The sequence below is a fragment of the Tympanuchus pallidicinctus genome, unplaced genomic scaffold (genome assembly GCF_026119805.1).
Source record: "Tympanuchus pallidicinctus isolate F22 unplaced genomic scaffold, pur_lepc_1.0 scaffold37, whole genome shotgun sequence".
In the NCBI taxonomy this organism is placed as follows: Eukaryota; Metazoa; Chordata; class Aves; order Galliformes; family Phasianidae; genus Tympanuchus; species Tympanuchus pallidicinctus.
The window spans coordinates 1,727,501-1,750,406 of NW_026294755.1; the positions used below are offsets into that span (position 1 = coordinate 1,727,501).

The following is a 22,906-nucleotide window of genomic DNA, read 5'->3' on the forward strand; positions in this document are numbered from 1 at the left end:
TGACGAGCGGGCGCTCAGCCCCGCAGCCCCCGGTCCTCGGCTGCGGAACGCGGGGTGACACGCGGCGGAGCGCGGCCACCAAAGCCCCGGGCACAGAGCGGGGTGTGCCACAGGGCTTCGTCCCCGCCGTCACCGTCAGTGCCATGTGCGTGGGGGTGGCATTGCTGGGGACGGTGCGCTCAGCCCCGCTGTCACCAGCAGCGACAGCCCGTGTGGGTCACAGCGCGGTGCGTGCGTGGGGCTGGGAGGAGTTGGGGTGATGGGGACGTGCTGGGGACGTGGAGAGATGGTGGCCACGGAGGGGCAGTGCAGCACTGCCGCCCCATGGGCTGCACTGGGGTGCAGATGTGGTCCTGCTCCCCGTCCCCAGCGGTCCCAGCTGGGGCAGTGGGGACACTTTCGGGACAGAGTCCATTGGGGTGTCCTATAGGGTGGGAGCTGTGGGGCACTTTGGGGGTATAGGGTTGACCCTGAGCTTGTGGCTGACATTTGTCCCCTTGGTGTGTGGCTGCACGTCCCCCGTGTGCCACGTGTGTCCCCTTGCTGTCCAACCGTGTGTCTCCGTGTGACACGTGTGTCCCCATGGGGTGTGACCGAAAGTCCCCAGATGTCACAGGGATCCCCTCCGCGGGCCAGCAGGGACACAGGTGACAAACCCAGGGAGCAGTGCCTCTGGCTGAGCCACCCCTGGCCCCGCCGGGGACACAGAGGGGACACGGGGTGGCGGTGCTTCTGACCCCTCGTGCCCCGTGGGTGTCCCCGGGGCTGCACCCCATGGCCGCACCGGCTGGGGGCGTGGCCAGATTGGGGGCGTGGCTCTGCGCTCCCCGGGCGGCGCTGGAGGCGAATCACTGCGCGGAGGGGGCGTGGTCTGTGCCAAGTGGGCGTGACTCCCGACCGAGAGGGCGTGGCCAAGGAGTGCTCGGGCGTGTCTGCACAGGCAGTGGGCGTGGTCACAGGAGGCGTGGGCGTGTCCTGGCGCGGGGGGGCGTGGCCGGGAGCGGAGCGCACCGGAGCTCAGCGGAGCGGATCGGAGCGGAGCGGCACCGCCGATCCCCGAACCCCACCGCCCTGCCCGCCCCCAAACCGGCACCATTCCGGCCCAGCGAGCAGCCCCGGCCGGGCGTCGGCTCAGCCTCGGCCGTAAAACTTTGCTGGCGGCCGCTGCGGGCGTGGTGATGGTGCTGGTGCTGGTGGTGCTGATCCCGGTGCTGGTGAGCTCGGCGGGCACCGACGGCCGCTACGAGATGCTGGGCACCTGCCGCATGCTCTGCGAGCCCTACGGGGGCACCGCGCCGGGGGGCGGCCCGATCCCACCGCCCTCCACGCTGGTGCAGGGGCCGCAGGGCAAAGCGGGCAAACCGGGCAAACCGGGACCGCCGGGACCCCCCGGCGAACCGGGCCCGCCGGGAGCTGCGGGCCCGCCGGGGGTGAGGGGCGAAGCGGGCAAACCGGGGCCGCCCGGGCTGCCGGGTTTGGGGGGCACGGGGGCGGTGAGCACGGCCACCTACAGCACGGTGCCGCGCGTCGCCTTCTACGCCGGCCTGAAGAACCCGCACGAGGGCTACGAGATCCTCAAGTTCGATGATGTGGTCACCAACCTGGGCAACAGCTACGATGCCGCCTCGGGGAAGTTCACCTGTGTCATCCCCGGCACTTATTTCTTCACCTACCACGTCCTGATGCGCGGCGGAGACGGCACCAGCATGTGGGCTGACCTCTGCAAGAACGGGCAGGTACGGGATGGAGGGGTCCGGGGAGGTCCTGGGGGGGTCCTGTCCTTCTCCTGCCCATGGGACGCTCATCTTGTGCAGCCCCGGGATGCTCTGCCCTTCTCTTGCCCGTGGGATGTCTGCCCCCACGATGCTCCATCCTTCCCTCAGTGGCAGTGTTGTGCTCCAGGTCCCTCTCCGAGGTGCCCTGTTTTTCTCCTGCCCATGAAGTGTGCACCTCAGGATGCTCCATCCGTCTTCCAGCCGTGGGATGTGCACCCCCAGGGTGCTCCGTCCTCCCAGTGCCAATGATGTGCTTCAGGTACCCTCTGTGCCCTGAGATCCCCATCCTCCTCCTGCCCATGGGATGTGCACCCCCAGGGTGCTCCGTCCCTATTCCAGCCATGAGATGTGCACCCCCAGGCTGCTCTGTCCTTTTTCCAGCCATGGGATGCACACCCCACGTTGCTCTGTCCCTCCCTGCCCTTGGGATGCACACTCCTGAGATGCTCCATCCTTCTCCCAGTGCCAATGATGTGCCCCAGGTGCACCCCGCGGTCTCCTATCTCCTCCTGACTGTGGGATGTGCACCCCGGGATGCTCCATCCTTCTCCTGGTAGCAATGATGTGTCCCCATGGGTCCCCTTTCGGTCCCTCTCCTGCCCCAGCGATGTGCCCTGCTGTGCCGTGGGCTGTCTGTGTGCTCCCTGCCATGTCCCCATGGTGCGTGCCAGCAGCCGTGCCCTGGGGACAGCAACGCAGGGACAACGTTTGCGGTGGTTTTGGGGACACTGCGGGGCTGTGCAGTGCTGAACCCACATTGAGGGCAGTGTGAGCCCAGCCCGGAACTGGGTCCACTGCTTCTCAGCCCTGTTTGGGGACAGATGTCCCCATCCCCAGCTGCTGTGCACCCATGGGACATCTCCTCCACCCGGTGACAGCCCCTGGGTGACACACAGTGGGGCCGCTGCCCCAGTGCTCAAGCTGCCCCCATCCTCACCACCCGCAGCCCCCACATCTCCACCATCCCCATGGCTGAGGCTACCAGGTGATGTCGCATCCTCACGACACAAACCCTTTGCTGGAGCTGTGGCTGTCGCACTGCAAATGTCACACTGCACTGAGAGGCTCTGAGCTCAGTGGGGTGACATCTCCCCACGGCCTCGGCCACAGCTCTGCCCCAGCAGTTGGGTTTGGCCTTTGGCTGTTGGGTTCTCCCTCCCTTCACTCACTGCCCCAGATCCGAGGCATCAGAGATGCTCAGTGCTTGTCCCCGTGGTGCTGCCTCTGAGCGTCACTGCGCAGAACCATTGCACCGAGCATCGCCCCGGCACCTGGATGGGATTTTTCCTTCTTCAAGAGCCCCGTGGGATTTAGAGGGATTCAGGAGCCCAGAACCCAGCTGGGAATGGGGTCGCTGCCCCGTCCCTTTGCCATCCACATCCCCCCATGATGTGAGCCACAGCTTTGCCCAGCAGTTGGGTTTGGCGTTCAGCTGTTGGTTTCTGCCTCCCTTGGCTCACAGCCCCACATTCAGGACACTCAGGCTGCTCTGTGCTTATCCCCACGGCAACAACTCCGAGACCCCCACGCGGTGCCCATTGCGCCGAGCGTCTCCCCAGCACTAGGATGGTTTTTTTCCTTCCCAAATAACCCCACGCAGTAATTTAGAATCCCAAAACCCAGCTGGGAACGGGGTCGCCGCCCATCCCTTTGCCATCCCCACGCCGCGGGCTCGTGCCGGCGCTAACAGCTGCGTTTCCCGAAGCTACAAAGCTCCTGTCAAGAGTAAATAAACCCATTCGGGCGTGCGCCTGCAATACAGCTTAATCATCGTCACGGCCGTCCTCGTCGGGCGCCGGCTTCGCAGCCATCCCCACGCGCCGGGTGTTAATTGCCAGCACGATATCACAGCTCTAATTGGGGTTTGTGTCGCAGAAATACAGCCCAGAGTGAAGCTGGGGTGGTGGGGTCGCACCGCAGCGGCGATGCCCCAGTGTTTCCCTATGGAGAAGTGTCCATCGCAGCGCCGGCCGCGCCGCTCGAGTTAATGAGAGCCAGGGGAGCTGCTCCTGGTTATTAATTAGCATTAATTATGATTATTTGTATTAGCTTGTCCCTGTTTCGGTGAGCACGGGGTGACAAAATTGTGTTTGGGAGGAAGGTGGATGGATGTCCTCAGTGTTGTCCCTTGAGGGGATGTGGGGGACAGTGGGGGATGGTCCCCAAAGTGTGACCCCACAGAGGGATGTGCCCATGGGGCCACACCTGGGAGAGCCCAGGTGCACCCAAAGGTGATGTGTCGGACCCCAAAGACACGGGGTGCCCTCAAACACCGCTCCATGTCCCTCTGCACTGGGTGGGCACAGAGCTGCAGTGGTCACAGTGGCCAGGACACTGCTGGGGGCAGCTCACAGCCGTAGGGTCAGTGGGGTTGGTGACAGCACTCCCCAGGTGCCACGTCCCCATTTTGGGCACTTCCTCCCGCATCCCTTGGGTGCAGGCACAGCTCCCAGCCGTGGGGTTGCTTCTGTTGACGTCCCCATTTTGGGCTCTTCTCCTTTCCCACGGGCAGCGCCATGGGAAAACTGAAGCACGGAGCTGCTGCGCCCCATCTCTGCATCCCCTCCAGTCCTGGGGACACGGCTGCTGGGACAACGCGGTGGCTCTGCTGCCATGGAGCCATTTATCTTCCCTGGTTAGCCAAGGGCTGGCGGGCGCGCAGTGACGAGGCGGCTCCTTAACGAGGGAAGACGGATGGCAGTGGCTGCAGCGGGGACGGGCGGTGTGCTGGGACATCAGTAGGTTCCAGAGTAAACAGGGGCTGATGGGTGGGATCTGTCACGGCCGTGGGCTGCCTGCGGGTCTGGGGATGCTGCTGCCTCTGCCCCGATGGCTTTCGTGGTAGCAGCACCACAGGGGCGGCCATGGGGCTGTGGTTGTGTCCGTTCAGCTGCAGGGTTGGGGCTGCTCCCTGCGAGCCGACGGAGAGCCCATTCTTGTCAGTCCTAATTAGGAGCTGCTTCTCCCTGCTGTGCCGCTTTGCATTTCACTTGGGATTTTTTACCTGCCGCCTTGTCACTGTCACTGAGATCCCGCTGCAAGGCTCTGGCTCAGATTTGATTACCCCAATAATTCCCTATCAGCTGCAGCCGCAGTGCCACTTCCCTGGGTGGCCACGAGGCCGTTGGGTACGTGTGGGTTTTTACAGATGTAAGTATCCCTTCCCGCCCCACGCCTGAGCCATAACCCCATGTTCAAGCCTATGGGTCAGGGCAATGCTCAGCAGCACCACAGCGGCACCGCTGTCCCCACGCCAGTGCCATCTCTTCCATCCAGGTCCCATCACCCATGGAATGGGTCCAAAGAAGCCTGAGTGAAACGGGAAATGGGGCCCCAGGGGGTGGCTGGGTGCGGGGTCACAGCAGGGAAGTGGGGCCATGGATGCAGGTGGGCTAAAGCTGTGTCCCCTGTGCAGGTGCGGGCCAGCGCCATCGCGCAGGATGCGGACCAGAACTACGACTACGCCAGCAACAGCGTCATCCTACACCTGGATGCAGGTGATGAGGTCTTCATCAAGCTGGACGGGGGCAAAGCCCACGGCGGCAACAACAACAAATACAGCACCTTCTCGGGTTTCATCATCTATTCGGACTGAGCCTGGACCCATGGCATCGCCCCATGGCATCGCTCCACACCCACCCAGCCCCACGGCATCCCCATGTGCAGCCCTATGGCTGGCTGTGGGGCCCAGGATCCCCCTCCCCCATCACCCGCTCACCCCATTGCTGCTAATCGGGGCGGGGGGAGCAGAAGGGCAGTCCCCTGGCTGCGACCCGCTCAGTGCCCGTGCGATGTGGGTCAGTATGGGGTACCTCGTGCCGGGGTTGTGCTGGGGGAGCTGCCTGGCCCCGGGTGACTCCATGGTAAAGCAGAGCTGTGACCTCTCCCCGTGTGCTGTCTTTGTCCCTGTGTCGGGATGTCACCAGGGTTGGGGATGGCACCTTCTGGCCTCATTGTCCCCCCTCAGCCCGGCCAAGGACACGGGGCACCATCCCCAGGTGCTGCAGTCCAGGTGGGAGCTGCTGTCATTGTCCCCTCGCTGTCCCTGCAGGCTGACAGTGGGATGGGTCTCCTGGGGAGATCGCGGTGCCCGCTGTGGGGCTGGGCTGTGCAGGACGGGGTGGTGTGGGGAAGCTGCGACATGACGCGGCCCTGTGGCAGAATGTGGCCCCATGGTGGGACGTGGCCCCATGAGAGGAGCTGCCTGCATGGTAGCACACGGTCAGACATGTCCCTGTGATGGGATGTTGGCGCCATGTGAGAACATGAGACACATGACAGAACGTGGCCCCGTGTCAGGACGTGGCCCCCCGGCTGAGGTGGCCCCGTGGAAGGGCTCGGCCCTTCGGGCTTTAGAGGCTGCTCCGCCCCCAGCCCCGCCCCCAGCCCCGCGATACGGGACCACAAGTCCCGTGATGCCCCGCGCGGAGGCTGAATGTCACGTGACTCGGATGAGCCAACGGGAGGTAACGGAGCGAACGGCCAATCAGAAAGGCGGGAGGGGCTGCCGGGAGATTTGAACGCGGAGGGCCGGAAGTGGCGGGTGAGTGGGGAGGCGGGGGGCGGTGTGGGGCTGAGGGGAAACAGCCGGGATCCGAGCGGGGGTTTGGGGCCTGCTGGGGGCCGCGGGCCTCGGGTCGCAAATGAAGGCTGTTAGGCCGCGGGGTCGGCACGGCCCGGAGCGGTGCTGTGGGATCTGAGGGGCTGCGGGGTGTCGGGGTGTCGGCACAGACAGCAGGGAGAGAACGTAGGGCCCGTAGCGCGGGTGCTGTAGATCCCGTGGGGTCAACGCCGCGCCCTCTAGGCTCTAAGGGGGGCCGTAGGGGCGGGCGAGGCCTTACAGGGGGCGGCACGGGCGGAGGGGTGGGCGGCGTGGAGCTGTAGGGACAGCGGGTGTCGGCGCTGCGGAGTGCGGGTCGGCGGCCCCCCTTCAGGCTGCGCCCCGAGGCTCACCTGCGCCCCTCACCCCTCTGTGCGCGGATCCCAGGCCGCGTCCCGCCGAGCCCGCCGTCCCCATGGCGATGGGCGCCCCGCCCGAGGACGGCGCCGTGGCCGTAATGGTGCGGGTGCGGCCGGCCGTCCCCAGCGAACGGGATGGGGCCGCGCGGCCCGTGCTGCACGTCGTGGATCAGCACATCCTCGTCTTCGACCCCGAGGAGCCCGGCGGACCCCCCGGCACCGCGCTGCCCGCCCGCGGCCCCAAACACCGCGGCAAAGACCTCAAGTTCGTCTTCGACCGTGTTTTCGGGGAGGGGGCCACGCAGGAGGAGGTGTTCCTGCACACGACGAGGGAGGTGTTGGATGGAGTCCTCAATGGCTACAATTGCTCCGGTACGGCCCGAGGGGGGCTGTCCCACACACCCTCAGCAGAGCCAGGATGTGGCCTTTGTGCTGCAAGGGACGTCCCCAGGGTGGGAAGGGGTGTCTGTGTCTGCTGCCATCTCAGTCCTTGATTTGTGGCAGCATGGTGGAAAACCCGAAGAAGATGAGAGAGGGAATGGGTCATAAAACAGCAGCACAGGAGCAGGCGGTGCTAAACTGCCATCAGCGTTGAGCTGGGGGTTGCAGGTGTGGTCGAGGTGGGGTGTCCCTGGCGCAGGGGAGACTGAGAAAATACTGAGAGCTGCTGAGCAGGAGGCCGGGTGAGGTGGACGTGTGCTGTGATCTCTGGGAACTGCTGTGTTCCCTGTGCATCTCCCAGCCCTGCATTGCACACAGACCAGGTCTGAACGCTCCTCACCCTGCGCTGCAGATCCTCGTGCTGCTTGCAGGCTGTCAGCAGCGTGGCGTAATGAGCTGCACGGTGCTGAGCTGGGCGCTGGGGCTGCACGATGCTATTCCTGGCTCTGTCACCGTGCCCACCTGGCAGCATCTCCTGTCTCTGCCTGTGTGAAATAACTCCCAGATCCTCAAATGAGATATTCCCAAAGCCTTGCTAATGGGGAGAAAGGCTAAGGTTCTCTAGATTAGCGTCCTGTTCCAATGCTAATGCTTCAGAGAGGGGGCTGAAGGGTTGGGGAATGTAGATGAATTGCAAGGTCTGGAGAAAGAACCTCCTTCACTGAGAGATGGAGACCTGGGGGTGCTCAGCTTGTAGGGTGGCCTTGAAGCGTCTGAATGGGTGACGGCGTGGGGACTCGTCCTGTCTTTATCCGCTAAATTAGAGATGCTGACAGCTGAAACGAGAGAGAAATTGCACTGGGGGAATTGTGCAGACAGTGCTGAGGGTAATTAACTATTGAACCGCTCTGCGACGGCTGCGAGTGACCTGCTCTGCTGCAGCGTCTGCTGCAGGGCCGTCACGCTGCTGACAGTTTCAAACACCCCTCTCCCTCCTCGCAGTGTTTGCCTACGGTGCGACGGGAGCAGGGAAAACCTACACCATGCTGGGCTCAGAGCAGAGCCCGGGCATTATGTACCTCACCATGGCGGAGCTGTACAGGAGGATTGAGGCCAGGAGGGGCGAGAAGAGCTGCGAGGTGCTCGTCTCCTACCAGGAGGTATGTGTGTTCCCCATGTGTTTTGGGGCTGCTGCTGACCCCGTAGCGCTGCAGTATGCTGGGGATGCCTGCTGTCCCAGCTGGATTCGGGCTCACCAAACTGGTGGGGAACTGGTGCTGCTGGTTCCTCCCATGCAGAGAATGGGAAGTTTTTCTGCCTCACCGAGCCGCCGCGGCGCCTGCAGTCTGCATAGCAATCTGAAAGGGCTGTGCAGGAGGAGCAGCAGCGCAGTGACTTGCAAGTAAAGCCCTCGAGAGCTGTCCTCTGCATTTAGAGCACTGTCAGCCGCTCTGTGTCACGCCTGGGCAGCGCCTTGCAGGGATTGGGGTGGGAAGGACTCATCGGATCAGATTGTGACCCTCGTGCGCAGAGCTGCTCGATGCTGGGGTAACGGGCTGCCTGTTCCCTGCTCCAGGTGTACAACGAGCAGATCCACGACCTGCTGGAACCCAAGGGCCCTTTGGCCATCCGGGAGGATCCAGAGAAAGGAGTCGTGGTCCAGGGGCTCTCCTTCCACCAGGTGGGTGTAAGGGCTGTGCGCAGGCTCAGTGCAGTGCTGTCCTAGCAGCAAATGTGACCCTGAGCTGAAGGGAACGTTGCAGGACAGCGGGGTGCCTTACATCCCAGTTGTCATTTCTTAACGTTGGGTTGTTGTGGTGGCTACGCGGGGCACCCAGCCTGCTGATATCCACCCCTCTGCTTGATTCCAGCCCAAATCAGCAGAGCAGCTCCTGGAGATGTTGGCCAATGGCAACAAAAACCGGACCCAGCACCCCACGGACGCCAACGCCACCTCCTCCCGCTCTCACGCGGTCTTCCAGGTGAGGGCTGAACCATTAAACCACAGCATGGTTGGCCTGAAAAGAGCCTTGAAGATCTTAGAACTGCGGAATCACAACAAGTTGGGTTGGAAGGGACCCCCAAGGCCCTCAGCCGCACTGCTGCTGTGGTCTGGGTGCCCCACACCAGCTTGGGCTGCCCAGGGCTCCACCTGTGGCTTTGGGATCTCCAGGGCTTATCTGTCCCATTGTCCCCCTCAGCACAGAGCCGGGATCCCTGCTCTCTTTGTCCTCACTGTGTCGATGCTCTCCCCCACAAACCAGCCACTCGATTTCAATTCCAGCCAGGCCCTTCCCTGAATTAGCAGGGCTGTCACGGCTGCGTGGGGAGACTGAGGGCTCTGCCTGCAATTTCTGTGTGAACCTGGTGGCTGTGAGCAGGGGGAGTCCAGGTGTCTGGATGCCTTCCCAGCCGGGTGCATTGCTGGGCGCTGGACTCCTGCCTGCTGCACAGCCGTTAGCAGTGCTGGAATTGTGCCCTCCCTGCTGCTGGTGAGCCAGGCGTGGGCTGCTGAGGGTGTAGGACTGGGATACGACACGGGAATTGGGCTCAGCTCTGAGAACGCAGCCTGGTGCTCCTGGTGCTCCCAGGCACTGCGAGCCGATGTCTGGGCGATTCCCCCAGCGCTGGGTTTGTCCATCCTCGTTGGGTTGTGGCCTCACCAGTCTCTGTGCTCGCAGATCTATGTGAAGCAGCAGGACCGTGTTGTCGGCCTTGCTCAGGACCTGCGGGTTGCCAAGATGAGCCTGATTGACCTGGCAGGCTCTGAGCGAGCCTCTGTCACCAACACCAAAGGAGAGCGTCTCCGGGAGGGTGCAAACATCAACCGCTCGCTGCTGGCCCTCATCAACGTCATCAATGCGTTGGCTGATGCAAAGGTAGTGCTGTCCTGTCGTGCCCTGCCGAGTGCCAGGGCCCAAAAGCTGAGCAGCCCCTGGCTCTCTCGGTGCAGAGCAAGAAAACCCACATCCCGTATCGGGACAGCAAGCTGACGCGCCTGCTGAAGGACTCCATTGGTGGCAACTGCCGCACCATCATGATTGCTGCTGTCAGCCCCTCGTCCCTGGCCTACGAGGACACCTACAACACTCTCAAGTACGCCAACAGGGCCAAGGAGATCAAGCTGTCGGTGAGGAGCTCATCTTCTGCTGAGGGTTTGGGAGCTGGTGGGAAGGAGTTGAGTTTCACAGCCTGCCCCGGTGTGCGGGGAGGGTCAGTGGGTGCCTCTGTGCTCCAGGTTGGGTGGTCTGTTGGGTTGTGGCATCCAGCCCCTCTGGCCAATTGATGCTGAGGACACTGAATGCACAGTCTGTGCCGAAGCTCCTCATCCCAGCAGGACTGGTGGCAGGGACAGCAGGTCCCCGTGCGTTGCTCGTGCCATCTGCAGCCTCTGCTCCAGCACTGGGAGGGATCTGAGCTCAGCCCCGTTGCTCTTTTGACCTCTTGCCCATCCCTGTCTCTGCAGCTGAAGAGCAACGTGCTCAGCCTCGACTGCCACATCAGTAAATATGCCACAATCTGCGAGCAGCTGAAAACAGAGGTGAGGTGCTCTGTCTTTCAGCTGTGCTTTGATTGATGTGTGCACCTCTGAGCTCCTCTGCGAGTCGTGTCACAGTGCTGCCTGCTGGCAGAGCTCTGGGCTCTGTGGGGCTTCTGAAACAGCTGTGGTGCAAGCGATCCTTCTCTACAGGTGGCAGATCTCCGGGCCAAGCTCCGTGCCTATGAGGATGCTGCCCAGGATGCAGGAAAGCAAATACCAGCACTGCTGCCTTCTCCCAGGTGAGGTTGTGGGGCCAGTGGGGAGGAGAGGCAGAGCTGGGGTGAGCCCTAAAGGAAGCTGGGCTGGGAATCCCAAACATCGTCCTTATTGATCCAACCCAAACGTGGCTGTTTTCCCAATGGATTTCTTTCTCTCTCCTCGTTTCTGTAGGATGGAAGAAGCTGTCCCAAAGAGCTGCTCGGTCACGACTGCTTGCAGGGAGAGTGGTGGGGAGCAGCAGGAGCTGGGAGCTGGGAAGGATGCTCAGCTGGAAGGAGAGGAGGAGGTGAGAGAAAGGGTGGGAGGGCTGGGGATCAAATGCCCACATGGCACAGAGGACAGGAGCTCAGTCCTGGGGTGCTGGCTTAGAGTGAACTCCTTTTTGCTAGCAAAACCCCTCAGCTTTTAGATAAAGGAGTTTGGAGGATGAGACTCAGCTCCGTTTGGGTCAGATAAGCGATCGCTTTGGGATGTTGTTCCAGGTCCCAGAGGAAATGCCCCCCAGCAGCCCCACCCAGCAGGCAGATCTCCAGCTGGGAATGAAGAAACCGAACCACCTTCCACAGTGTTTGTCCCACAGCCACACAGACACGTGAGTCCCTCCTCTGTGCACCCCCTCCTGCTCAGGTGACCCAAGCTGACCGATGCTTTGGAAGCGGAGGGGCTGTCCAGACCCATTTATCTGACACTGTCCTCCCCCTCTGTCCCAGGCTCGTAGCCACTGTTCTGAGTGTTGCCCAGAAGCAATACTCCCTCCTGAAGGCTGCCAACCTCCTCACTCCTGACATGGTCTCCGAATTTGAGGAGCTGCAGCTCTTGGTGCAGCAGGAAGCAGCTGTGAGCCCTGAACCCACAGACACCAGCGGGGCCCCTCCAGCCCTGAGGACACAGCGGGGCTGTGATGGTGAGCAACCAGCGGCTCTGATTCCTTTCTTTTCTGGTCTCATTTAATGGCTTGCTCAGTCTGTAGCTCTTCCTCCTCGCCCCCAATGTCACAAATGAACCCAGCATCGAGGCTGAAGGCTCTGCAGGCTCTGTTTTCCAGGGACAGGCTGAGCCCTGCCGTAGCACGTTTCCCTTGGAACCACTGCGGTGCTTTTAGGATGTGGGGATTTGCGGTGGCTCTGTCCCTCTGGGTTCGATGTGAGCGTGGTTTGGCGATACCTGCTGGGAAATGACAGCCTTGGGGGCGATGCTGAGGGCTGGAGATGTACAGGAATGCTGCACACAGTGCCGACTGCGTGTGTTGCTTTTCCTTTAGCGTCAGCCCCGACGCTCAGCCCTGAGCCCGGCGGCCCCATGACGAGGGCTGCCCTTCGCCGCCTGCAGCAGCTCACTCCGCTCTCCAGCCCCAAACTGGCAGTGAAGAAGAGGAGGAGATCCGAGATGAGCAACGTTTCCAGATTGGAAACACCACACAGCCTCAACATGCGGGCGAAGCGCCAGCGGAAATCCTCCTCACGGAGCGCCGGGGGGGAAGCGGAGGCGCCGCAGAGCCCAAGCACCCCGTGCCCTAAAGAGCCCCGATCCCCCCAGCTGCCGCCGTGCTGCACCCCCAAAATCTGCCCTCTGACTGTCACCAAAAGGCGTGTGCCCCTGATGACATCGGCGGCCCAGAACTGCTGCACCCCAACTGTGTGTGACCTCAATGTGACTTACAGCCTCTCTGAGGATGTTGCCAAGCCGGGAGCCGTCAGCCTGCCCCGGTTCCCCGGCTGGGAGAATGCCCTGTGTGCCCTAAAGAAGCAGGAGGGCCCCTTTGTGCCCAGGTCGGTGCTGTACCACTTAGATACAAACAGCATCCCAAAGAACCTGCTCCTCCTTTTCCTTCTGGACCCTCTGACCCTTCTTCCTCCCTGCAGAGCCTCCATCCCAGCGTTCTCCATGAAGGGTTCCTCCATCCCGAAGCTGTCCTCCGTCTCCAAAGGCTCTGCGCAGAAGCGAAGGCGAGCAGTGAGGTGAGACGGCAGCCGTTTGCTGCTGTGGGCGCTCCTCTGTGGGGCTGGGACCCCCTTCTTGCCTGCTGACAGCCTGGGGCCACCCCCACGTGTCCCCTTTCCTTTCACAGCGCTGCTTCCCGTTCGCTGGGTGGGATCCAGAGCCGCATCACCTCGAGCAGCAGCCGGCGGCCGGCGCTGACCCAAAGCATCCCAGGTGAGTCCCACAGGCATTCCTCTGCATGATGCCCCATCCCTGACGCCTTCACACCTGGGGCAAAATACCTGGTGTCGGTGTGTTGGTGTGTCTGGGGATGGTGGGGCGTGTTTTTTGGGTTTGCTGCCTCCTTCCTGTGGCCGCATCCTTGGGAGGGGCGGTGGGGGTCTAGGGATGGCTGTAAGGATGGGGCTGGCTGAGGGTTTTGTAGGTTTTGCCTCTTCATCTCCTTCATCCCTTTCTCTTGTTTCTCCCTCAGAGCGTCCTCCCCCCAGGCTCACCTGGAAGGGGCAGGGTGGCCCCAGAGAGCTGGCAGCACGTGATGGTGCCCCACAGCCCCCACCTCAAAAGTTGTGAAGCCACTCTGCTGATGTCCCTCACGTCCAGGACCCCTCACACGGCCCCAAATGCAGCTGCCACATCTGTTCCTCACACCCAGGGAGGTAGAAGGGCCACCACCCCAAACGTGTCCCCGCTGTCCCCTGGCTGCTGTCCCTGCTCCTTCCTGCCCCCTCCCCCTGCACAGCCCCACGTATTCTGTAGCAGATGGATCGCTGCTGTTCCCTCTCAGCCCCTCTCGGGGTGTCGAATGCTGACAGATGGGCGATGCTAAGCACTGCCACGCGCTTTTAATAAATCTTACAGCTTCAACCCAAAGGAATGAGGGGAGAAGTGGGGCTGTTTCTCCCCCGTTCAGCCTCAGAGCAGTGCTGGGCTCCCAGCAGCGCTGGGTTCCCGTTGTCCCTTTGGGGCTTCAGAGTATTTCTTCCTCTGCTGCGGGGTCTCTGGGGGTCCTTGGGGCCACCAGCAGCAGTGATGGCTTTGCACTGAGGTCCCAGAAGCTGCATGGCTGCCTTCACCCCGCAGCCCCTGGTATGTTCTGGCCCCGTTGTCCCATGCACCGCTCCCCAGAGGGCCTGGGGTCACTGCTCTCTGCCCTACTTTGCTCTCCCCTCTGTCTTCTCTCAGGCTGGAAGCTTCTAATTAAAGCTTCTGTATTCGTTTGCCTCATTAAGGAGGGGGGGCTGGCTCTGTGTCCCCGCAGTGACAGCTCTCTGCTTTGATCCCATTGCGTGGGAGCGGGGAGAAAATAAATCCTGGGGGGATCACAGTGGGGGCACCCTCTGCCCCATCCCTCCACGTGGATTTGGGGAGGGGAAAGGAGGGGGATCCCAAAGGGCTGCCACTGAGTGCAGCAGCAGAGCTGTCCCTGCCCCCCTTGGGCTCTCAGCACACAGGGGAGGTGCTTTTGTGGCTGTCGAACCAAACCGGGGGCTGGAGCAGGATCCCTGATGCAGAGCTGGGAATGGAGGGGGGGCGTAAAGGGGCCCCTGGCGTCCCGCTCTGTCGCTCTGGGCTGGCGTCCGCTGGGGCCCGGCGTTGTCCCCATCCCGGTTGAGTTTTCCCAGCTGCCGGCTGCCACCTAGCTGTCACCTACCGGCTTTGTCCCCCATCCACGGCCCCGCTGTGCCGATCCTGGCACATCCCCGCCGTGTCCCCGTGCCCAGACCTCATCAGGGCCAGCGGTGGCCCCGTGCCCGTTGCCCCCACCCTCATTTCCCGGTGCTGCACAGAGGTCTCATTGCTGCTCTGTGTACACTGAGCCCTTTCAGGCAGTTCTGGCACCGCTGGGCTGGAACGGGCTCGGGACGTTTTGGCTGCCTAATTAAAGCTGGCCTTAATTAGCAGCCTCCCTGCGCTGCCAGGCCTCCTGGGGTGCACCTCATCGCGCCCCACGGCGTCGCACCCAGGACCCGCAGCGCCCCACAGTACCGCACTCGCGCTGCGTCCCGCTCTGCCCCGCGTTTTACCCCGCTCTCTGCGGGCGCTGCCAGCACTCGGCGCCGGCTGCCAGCGCTCGGCCGCCCCCGCTGGGCGCCACAAAGCCCGGCTTTGTGCTGCACGGCCTCCGGCCAACGCCGAGGCCATAAAACCCCATCGCGGCGCACGTCGCGCCCACCTCCGCCATGGAGAGCCGCCGGTTGTCCTACGGCCGCCGCTTCGGCCCCAGCGGCTCTGCGTGGAGCCCCTCGGAGCGGCTCCGTTCCCGCGGCGCTCTGCCCGCGCCCCGCACGTCGGGCAGGGTGGATTTCTCGTCGGTCAACGTCCTCAACTCGGAGTTCCGGGAGATCCGCACCAACGAGAAGGTGGAGATGATGGAGCTGAACGACCGCTTCGCCAGTTACATCGAGAAGGTGCGGCTGCTGGAGCAGCGCAACAAGGTGCTGGTGCTGGAGCTGAACAGGGCGCGGGAGCAGGAGCCGTCCCGTCTGGCCGATGTGTACCAGGAGGAGCTGCGGGAGCTGCGGCGCCGCGTGGAGCTGCTGGGCACCGCCAAGGCGCGCGCGGAGGTGCAGAGGGACGGCCTGGCTGAGGAGCTGGGGAGTCTGCGGGAAAAGTATGGGGGGGTCTTGCAACGGGGAGGGGGGGAGGGGGGCTGCTATGGGGGCCCGGGGGTGGTGGGGACTGAGGTGGCCGCCAGGACTGGGGTGGGGACCAACGTGGTGGTGGGGACCAGGGTGGTGATGAGGATTTAGGTGGTGGTGGTGGTGGGGACTAAAGGTAGCCACTGTGACCCGGGGGATAATGGGGACCGGGATGGGAATCGGCCTGGTGATGGGCAGCGCGATGGGTGCTGGAGTGGCAACGGGCAGCAAGGTGATGCTGGGGACCAAAGTGGCCCCAAAGTGATTGATGATGGGGAGCAGGGTGATAATGGAGATTTAGGTGGTACTGGGGATCAGAGTGGCTGCCACAACCAGGATGAGGACCAGGATGGTGATGAGGACCAATGTAGCCACCGTGATCGTAGTGGTCCCAGGCACAAAGGTGTCTACTGGAACAAGTATCAGGGTGCCCAGCAGCACTAAGGGGGTCACCAGGACGATGACCAAGGTAGTGATGGGGTCCGAGGTGACCACCAGAACTAGGAAATGGCTACTGGGGTGGTATATAAGTGCAGTGGGGCTGCTCTAGGGCGGTCTGAGCTGTAAGTGGCCACCATGAGTAACAAGTGACTGTGTCTCATGAGTAACAACATGTCCCTGCTCTGTTGAAGGCTGCAGCAGGAGGTCACCCTGCGGCTGGAGGCCGAGAGCACCCTGGCTGCATACCGGCAGGTGAGGGCAGGGGATGAGATGGGGAGTGGGCATCAGCTCCCCTCTCTGGGGCTCCCAGGACAGGGCTGGGATGGGATGACAGGAGATGCGATGGAGGGATGGGCAGACCCCCGTGCCCACCCTGGTGCTGATCCCTCCATGTCACACGGTGGCAGGATGTTGATGCTGCTGCCCTGGCTCGCCTTGACCTGGAGCGTCGCGTAGGGTCCCTGCAGGATGAGGTGGCCTTCCTCCAGAAGGTGCATGAGGAGGTAACGTCGCTGCGGTGCGGGGCTCCAGGGGGATCCATCACCTCGCTGACCCCAGTTCCCTGCAGGAGCTGCGGGAGCTGCAGGAGCAGCTGGCCCAGCACCGGGTGCACGTGGAGGTGGATGCCAGCAAGCCAGACCTGACGGCAGCACTGCGCGATATCCGCACGCAGTATGAGGCCATGGCTGCCAGCAACATGCAGGAGACTGAGGAGTGGTACAAGTCCAAGGTGCAGGTGGCACCCTGTCCCCGTATATCATCTCCATGGGTTGAGTTGGCTTCTCCTGTGGCTGGGTGGCTCTATGGGGCAATGGCACAGGAGGGCTGACCCTACGGTGTGTCCCTTCCAGTTTGCAGACCTGACAGATGCAGCTGCCCGGCACGCAGAGGCCCTACGTGCAGCCAAGCATGAGGCCAACGAGTACCGGCGGCAGCTCCAGGCCCTCACCTGCGACCTGGAGGCTCTGCGGGGCTCGGTAGGTGCCAACCGTAGGGCAGGAGGTGGGACGTGTCCCTGGGTCGTGGCACCACGGGTGCCCAAGGAGGTGGCATCGAGGGCATCACGTCCCACGGTGGTCACCAGAACGAGTCCCTGGAGAGGCAGCTGCGGGAGCTGGAGGAGCGCTACGCACTGGAGACGTCCGCCTACCAGGACACGGTGGGACGGCTGGAGGAGGACATCCGCAGCCTCAAGGAGGAGATGGCGCGGCACCTGCAGGAATACCAGGACCTGCTCAACGTCAAGCTGGCCCTCGACATCGAGATCGCCACGTACCGCAAGCTGCTGGAGGGCGAGGAGAGCAGGTGACGGCCCTCCCTGCCCCGCACCATCCCTGGGTCCTTTTGGTGCTGCTGGGTTTGGGGAGCGCCCTGCGGCCCTCCTGCCTCACCCGTGGGGCAGAGGGGACCCGATGCTCTCCCCGACGCTCCCGTTGCTCCCGCAGGATCACCGTCCCTGTGCAGAGCTTCTCCAACCTGCAGATCCGAGGTGAGGCTGCAGCTGCGCACGGGATGGGGGTAGGATGGGCTGCCAGCTCTCTGTGCCCCAAGAGTCCCCCGCAGAGTCCCAAGGTGGAGGGGATGATACGCCGTGGTCACATCCCTAAGGCCAACTGCATCTCCGAGGCCGCGTCCCCAGTGCCAACCATTCCCCCAGGGTCAATCCTGTTGCTGAGGCCAACCGTGGCTCCCAGGCCGACTCCACTGATGAGGCTAATTGTATTCCTAGTGTTGCGTGTAGCCAACACCAACCACGTCCCCAGTGCTACCCTTATCCCCAGTGTCAACCATAATCAAGTGCCCAATCTTCTCCCAGGGATGCTTCATCCCTAAGGCCAACCACAACTCAAAGCCACGTCACCAAGGCCAACACCATCGATGCGGCCAGCCATATCCCCAGTGCCAACCGTGTTCCCAAGGCCAGCCACATACCAAAGCTAGACACATCCTCAGGGCCAGCCATGTCCTCACTGCTACCTTCACCCCAAGGTCACAGCCCAGTCCCAACCACAAAGTCCCCAACCGCAACCCAGTGCTGACGTTTCTCCCAAGGCCAATAGTGTTCGCTCCAACAGATTGGGATTTTTCAGCCCAACTAATTCCTTTTGCACCCCTTCAAGGTGTATGAGTGGCCATACTGGGAGCGCTGGGTCACCACCCTGTCCCATCCATAGAATCACAGAATGGCCTGTGTTGAAAAGGGCCACAACACTCATCTGGTTCCAACCCCCTGCTGTGTGCAGGTCACCAACCAGAAGCCCAGGCTGCCCAGAGCCACATCCAGCCTGGCCTTGAATGCCTGCAGGGATGGGGCATCCACAGCCTCCTTGGGCAACCTGTGCCAGTGCCTCACCACCCTCTGGGGGAAAAACATCCTCCTAATATCCAACCTAAACCTCCCCGTGTTCCCTAGAGACCAGCCTGGACACCAAGTCTGTGTCAGAAGCTCATTTGAAGAGGAGCATTGTGGTCAAAACGGTGGAGACGAGAGATGGAGAGGTGGGAAGTCTTCATCCCCTCCATCCCCAAGGGGAGACACTCTGTCATGTGCACGGGTCCCGTCCCCAGGCATGTTCAGACAGACCTGAGTGGGCTGACAGTCCTTCTCCCTCTGCTTCCAGGTGATCAAGGAGTCCAAGCAGGAGCACAAGGAGGTGGTGTAGGTGTGAAGCCACAGCCACGCTTGTAGCCGTAGCTCTGTAGATCCCACCTGATGCTGCGAGGGAGCCCTGCAGTGGGGCCGGAGACATAGGAGAAACCCACCCTCATTTCCCCACCACCCCATGCCCCAGGGACCCCTGTGTTGGTCCAGTCAGGACTGAGATATGGGGGCAATGCTCCCCACTTCCCACCTCATTGGTCCAGGAGGCCACCTCGAGTTTCCCCACCGTGTCCTGGGCATCCCTGGGAGGGCTGGAGGGGACGTGGCACTGCATGGCCAGGGATGTTTTACTGTTGTCGAGCAGCAGTTGGGCTTAGCCAAGAGGTGCAGGCAGGAGGAAGAGGAAGATGGAGCATACGGGGAGGCAGGTTGATGTTGGGATGGGGAGAAGGGTGATGGAGTGGGGCCTGAGCAGGGTGCCTGGGGATGCAGAGCGGTTGTGGGGCTGGAGCAGCGTGGGAGTCCTTGTTGGCTTTCCTGGACACAGCGCCATGGGGCTGTTTTGACCCTGATGGGATGCAGCATGCCGAGATGCCCCCATCTCCAGAGATGAGGAGACAGTCCAGGGGGCTCATGGCCCGAGCCCAGCTCTGCATGGCCATTCTGGAGGGGTTGGAAGAAATCTGTTGTCCCTCAGCACCGTGTGACCCTGTCTCCTGTGCGCTCTCCCACTGCATGTCACCCACCTGGGGCCCCCGCAGACCTCACACTCACTTTATTTTAGTCACTGACCATGAGCTAAACGTGCCCTGCTGCCACCTAACACAGCAGCACCCACTCATCGGCACTCCCCTTACTCCATAAGTTGAGCCCATGGGGTGCCACTGGGGTGCTGCCTCCTCACCCCGCTTATCTCCACATCCCCCAGCTCAGCTCTGAGCTTTGCAGATCCTGGTTCCACAGGGGCCATTCCCAGGGCAGGATGTGTTACGGGGTGACAGTGCCAGGGGTCACTTTGTCCCCCATGTGCTGGATGGTGCTTTGCAGCCCTTACTGCTACTGGATTAATGCCCTAACGCTGCAACAACATGAGGTGTGAAATAAAGCCTAACACAAGTGCTGTGTCGGTGGCCATGACTGCAACCTGCAGGACAAGCTGCAGAGCGGTGCGTTTTTTGGATCAGTCAGGGCACAGCGACCCTTTGGGTGCTCAGAGGTTTCTCACTGTGGGACCAAGGCTCAGCCCTGAGCCCCAGGGCATTCTGCCATCACAGAATATCCCAGCCGGAAGGGATGCGGATCACTGCCCAACTCCTGGCGCTGCCCAAACCCTGCGTCTAAGACTGGTGTCCCAATGCTCCTTGAGCTCCAGCCCACCACCCTCTTGGTGCAGAAGAAAAATAGAAATGTTCAAACTCAGCTTGTTGAAAAACAGATCTCTCCAGCTGAGGATCTTGCACAAACACCGAGTGTCTTAAAATCCCTTTGGGGCACAGTTGGCACTGGCAACAGGAGGGTCACTCATCACGGAGGTTGGCCTTGGTGGCACTGCCTTGGTGGGCAGCTTTGGGCTGCAGTTGGCCTTGGGGAACGCAGTGGGCAGTGGGGATATGATTTTTAAAAGGTAAGGAAAGCCAGAATCAATCGGAGTAGAACAACCTGGAGGACTACAGTGGCCTCTTAGAAAAACAACCCTAATAAATCACCGGCATGGCAGAAGAACTCCATGGTGCTTAGCCAGAAAACACTGCAGCGGCTCCAGCTATTCATTCCAAAAGGATTACACTGAGGCTAAAAGCCCACCGCAAGCCTTCAGCGAAGCCAGGAAGTGACACGGCGGTGGGAAATCCCTGCCACAGCGCAACGGGACTTTCTGCTTTGGTCTCCATCGCTGCACGACCCCGAGCAGAGGATAGGAGGGCAGCGGCCGCATTTCCAGCAATCACAACCTCATAAATTTCCCACCAGGGAACGGTGCGAGGTGTAAGATTGACCCTAAATCCTCACAGAGTGCCGCAGCACCCACCAGCAGCAGCGGCACGAGTGGACGCCGATGAAGATGGCCCCGACGAGGACGTAGCTGACGCCGATGGCCTTGATGACGTAGATCGTCTCGGGGTCGTCGAGCGAGCGGCGGCGCTGAGCCTGGTAGCTCACACGGAGCCGCAGCCCGGCCACCAGCTTGCCCTCCCTCCAGCAGAGGTAGGTGCCTCCGTCGCTGAAGCGGACCCGGCGGACGTGCAGGTGGTTTCCGTGGTCGATGAAGACGCGCATGCTCCTGTTGACCCCCACGAGGTAGCGGGAGCGGTAGAGCCGCACGGAGTCCTTGTCCCAGGCCACGGCGTGCTCGGGCCGGGCCCCGGGGCAGGCGATGACCAGATCTCTTCCGAGGGGATGCTTGTAGAACTGCGTGGGGACGCGGGGCAGCCAGGGCTTCTGGCCCAGCTTGTGGATGACGTTGGAGATGGCCTGCACGCCTTCCTGTGGGTCGTCCTCCTGCGGACACGGGGCCACGCAGCTCCGGATCGCCACCTCGGGCTTCCGGCGGTGGCTGGAGCGCTGGAGCCGCGCCGGAACGGCCCTGGAGCCGCAGGAGGTGACGTTGGGCAGCACGGTGCGGTAGCGCGGGTGCAGCCGGGCGCTCTGCACGTAGCAGAGCCCGATGCGCCTCTGCTCGCCTCGCACCCCGCAGCGGTCGCACGTGGTCCAGTCCCAGAAGGCGGTGAAGAGACTGAAGGCCTTCGCCGTGTGATCATCCTGGACGTGCTGTCCCACGTCCAAGAACGCCACCGTGATGTGCTTGGTGGGCTGCACGTCCACGTCATAGCCGTAAAAAAAATCCCCTCTCTGGGTGCCACACAGGTAGTGACCCGAGTCTGACACCTGGGCACGGAAAACGATGAGGCTGAACATCCGGATGGTGAAACGCTTCAGGACGTCAGTGCCCACGTGGATGTGGCTCGAGTCGAGCACCATGTTGCCAGAAAAGTCTGTCAGGACGGTGGTTTCGTGGCCTCCCATGTTCTTCTGGAAATACCAGACGACGTTGGAGACCTCCTCGGGCTTGCAGTTGCAGGGGAGCTCGAAGGTCATGTCGGCCAGGTAGGCGGCGTTGTCGAACATCAGGAAAGCAGGACACACCATGCGCCTGAATATGTCTTCTTTCTCCTCAATCGCAAAGGAGTGGAGAACATCTGCCATGCAGAGGAGCAGGACGGCTCCCAGCAGCCCCATCTCCATCCTAGGTGTCCGAGACACGGCTCTGGAACCCTTCCAGCTGCTCTAAACCTTTCCAGGTGTTCTAGAACGTGCTGTGCTATGGGTTTTGCTATGGGCAACCAGCAGAGAGCTCCATCATGTAGCACGGCCATGGAGGCAAAAGGGAGGGGGGAACAAGGGAATCACTGCTGTTCTCTTGAAAAAAAGCAAATATTAAGGATCGCCTTACCAACTCTTCTGTAGACAATGATCATGGAGAACCTCCCTGTTGGCAGCTTCACCTGCAGCCCAGAGCCAGAGGTTTCACACAAGATATTTAGAATTTCATATCCTCCCTGATGTATCAGTATCCCCCACTCTGATTTTGGGAGCCCCCAGGACCTTCCCTTTTTGTTTAAGACAAAAGGCTTTCTGTTAGCTTCCTGGCTGCCAAATGTCACACAAAGGCAAAAAGACTGCAGGGACACACACGTCCCCAAGATACATGCCACAAAACCAAGACACGTGCCAAGAGAAGCCTGAAATTGGGGGCCTAGTTTCTAGAGAAGGTGGGAGAGGGTGAGATATAGCCAGGCAGGGCTGACTCTGCCTTTTGCTCCTCTAGCTGGGCTTTTGAACAAAATGGACTTGGTAGTTGATTCTGAGCTGAATTCAAGGGAATCTGAGCAGTGCAGCACAGCCTGTGCTCTCCAGCACTCCTGGAAGATCTTCCCACACTAGACCTGAAGGAGAGTGTGGTGGGCAGGTGCTGAGCTGTACCATATGAGAGCCTTTCTGAAGTCTGCAGCCTAAACAGAATGGCTAATCAATCCAGACATGGTAACACACAGCATTGGAGAGTCCCCCCGTTACGATGCTGCCTGACACTTCCTTCTAAATTTCAATTTATGTAGAATTTAGGCAAACCGTGGTCCAGGACCATGGGGTGACAGCATCTCTGAGGTTTACACCAAGCCCTGCTTAAAATGGGTCAGTCCCAGAATTTCCTCCTTGCACTGCATCCCCCCCCTCACCATCCCTGGCTGCGTGGTTAAACGTCAAATGTCCTGGATTACATTTCTTAAATCCAGAGTGACAACGGACAGAGATGAAGAAGGGGAGGAACTACTTGGGTTTTGGTTTCTCCTCCGTACACGTCAGCCTAAATGTTCTTTCCTTCATTTATTCTCCTCACCTAAGAGATTCTTAC

At 61.5% G+C, this 22,906-nt stretch overlaps 4 protein-coding genes across 5 annotated transcripts; 3 read left to right on the forward strand and 1 right to left on the reverse strand.

Annotated features, from left to right (window-relative positions):
* Positions 1-818: 818 nt before the first annotated feature.
* On the forward strand, positions 819-5,650 carry C1QL1 (complement C1q like 1). Its single transcript, XM_052699660.1, has 2 exons — positions 819-1,736; positions 5,191-5,650. The coding sequence occupies exons 1-2, from the start codon at positions 1,179-1,181 to the stop codon at positions 5,368-5,370; spliced, it is 738 nt and encodes a 245-aa protein (XP_052555620.1). The 5' UTR covers positions 819-1,178; the 3' UTR covers positions 5,371-5,650.
* A 628-nt stretch (positions 5,651-6,278) lies between these two features.
* On the forward strand, positions 6,279-14,323 carry KIF18B (kinesin family member 18B). 2 transcript variants are annotated; one of them, XM_052699658.1, is made up of 16 exons: positions 6,279-6,318; positions 6,763-7,106; positions 8,118-8,275; positions 8,692-8,796; positions 8,987-9,097; positions 9,797-9,994; positions 10,069-10,245; positions 10,582-10,656; positions 10,807-10,895; positions 11,047-11,161; positions 11,358-11,467; positions 11,586-11,779; positions 12,137-12,644; positions 12,738-12,833; positions 12,944-13,029; positions 13,289-14,323. In XM_052699658.1, exons 2-16 carry the CDS (start codon positions 6,791-6,793, stop codon positions 13,384-13,386), a joined length of 2,436 nt encoding a protein of 811 aa, XP_052555618.1. In that variant the 5' UTR covers positions 6,279-6,318; positions 6,763-6,790; the 3' UTR covers positions 13,387-14,323. The 2 variants fall into 2 exon arrangements, with proteins under 2 accessions (XP_052555618.1, XP_052555617.1); XM_052699657.1 differs by lacking the exon at positions 6,279-6,318 and having other exon boundaries at positions 6,716-7,106.
* A 489-nt stretch (positions 14,324-14,812) lies between these two features.
* Positions 14,813-19,620, forward strand: GFAP (glial fibrillary acidic protein). The gene is made up of 9 exons (XM_052699659.1): positions 14,813-15,427; positions 16,088-16,148; positions 16,304-16,399; positions 16,465-16,626; positions 16,748-16,873; positions 16,981-17,201; positions 17,342-17,385; positions 18,310-18,395; positions 18,518-19,620. The coding sequence occupies exons 1-9, from the start codon at positions 14,997-14,999 to the stop codon at positions 18,557-18,559; spliced, it is 1,269 nt and encodes a 422-aa protein (XP_052555619.1). The 5' UTR covers positions 14,813-14,996; the 3' UTR covers positions 18,560-19,620.
* Positions 19,621-20,281: 661 nt separating this feature from the next.
* Positions 20,282-22,863, reverse strand: FAM187A (family with sequence similarity 187 member A). Its single transcript, XM_052699637.1, has one exon. It carries the CDS (start codon positions 21,736-21,738, stop codon positions 20,494-20,496), a length of 1,245 nt encoding a protein of 414 aa, XP_052555597.1. The 5' UTR covers positions 21,739-22,863; the 3' UTR covers positions 20,282-20,493.
* Between the last annotated feature and the right edge of the window lie 43 nt (positions 22,864-22,906).

Bases quoted from the DNA above. Each gene is read 5' to 3' on its own strand.
- C1QL1 (XM_052699660.1), top strand. From the start codon at position 1,179: ATGGTGCTGGTGCTGGTGGTGCTGATCCCGGTGCTGGTGAGCTCGGCG. The intron at 1,737-5,190 runs GTACGGGATGGA...TCCCCTGTGCAG, and splicing joins ACCTCTGCAAGAACGGGCAG to GTGCGGGCCAGCGCCATCGC.
- KIF18B (XM_052699658.1), top strand. From the start codon at position 6,791: ATGGCGATGGGCGCCCCGCCCGAGGACGGCGCCGTGGCCGTAATGGTG. The intron at 8,276-8,691 runs GTATGTGTGTTC...TCCCTGCTCCAG, and splicing joins TGCTCGTCTCCTACCAGGAG to GTGTACAACGAGCAGATCCA. The intron at 12,834-12,943 runs GTGAGACGGCAG...TTCCTTTCACAG, and splicing joins AAGCGAAGGCGAGCAGTGAG to CGCTGCTTCCCGTTCGCTGG.
- GFAP (XM_052699659.1), top strand. From the start codon at position 14,997: ATGGAGAGCCGCCGGTTGTCCTACGGCCGCCGCTTCGGCCCCAGCGGC. The intron at 16,400-16,464 runs GTAACGTCGCTG...AGTTCCCTGCAG, and splicing joins TCCAGAAGGTGCATGAGGAG to GAGCTGCGGGAGCTGCAGGA. The intron at 17,386-18,309 runs GTGAGGCTGCAG...CGTGTTCCCTAG, and splicing joins CTCCAACCTGCAGATCCGAG to AGACCAGCCTGGACACCAAG.
- FAM187A (XM_052699637.1), bottom strand. From the start codon at position 21,738: ATGGAGATGGGGCTGCTGGGAGCCGTCCTGCTCCTCTGCATGGCAGAT.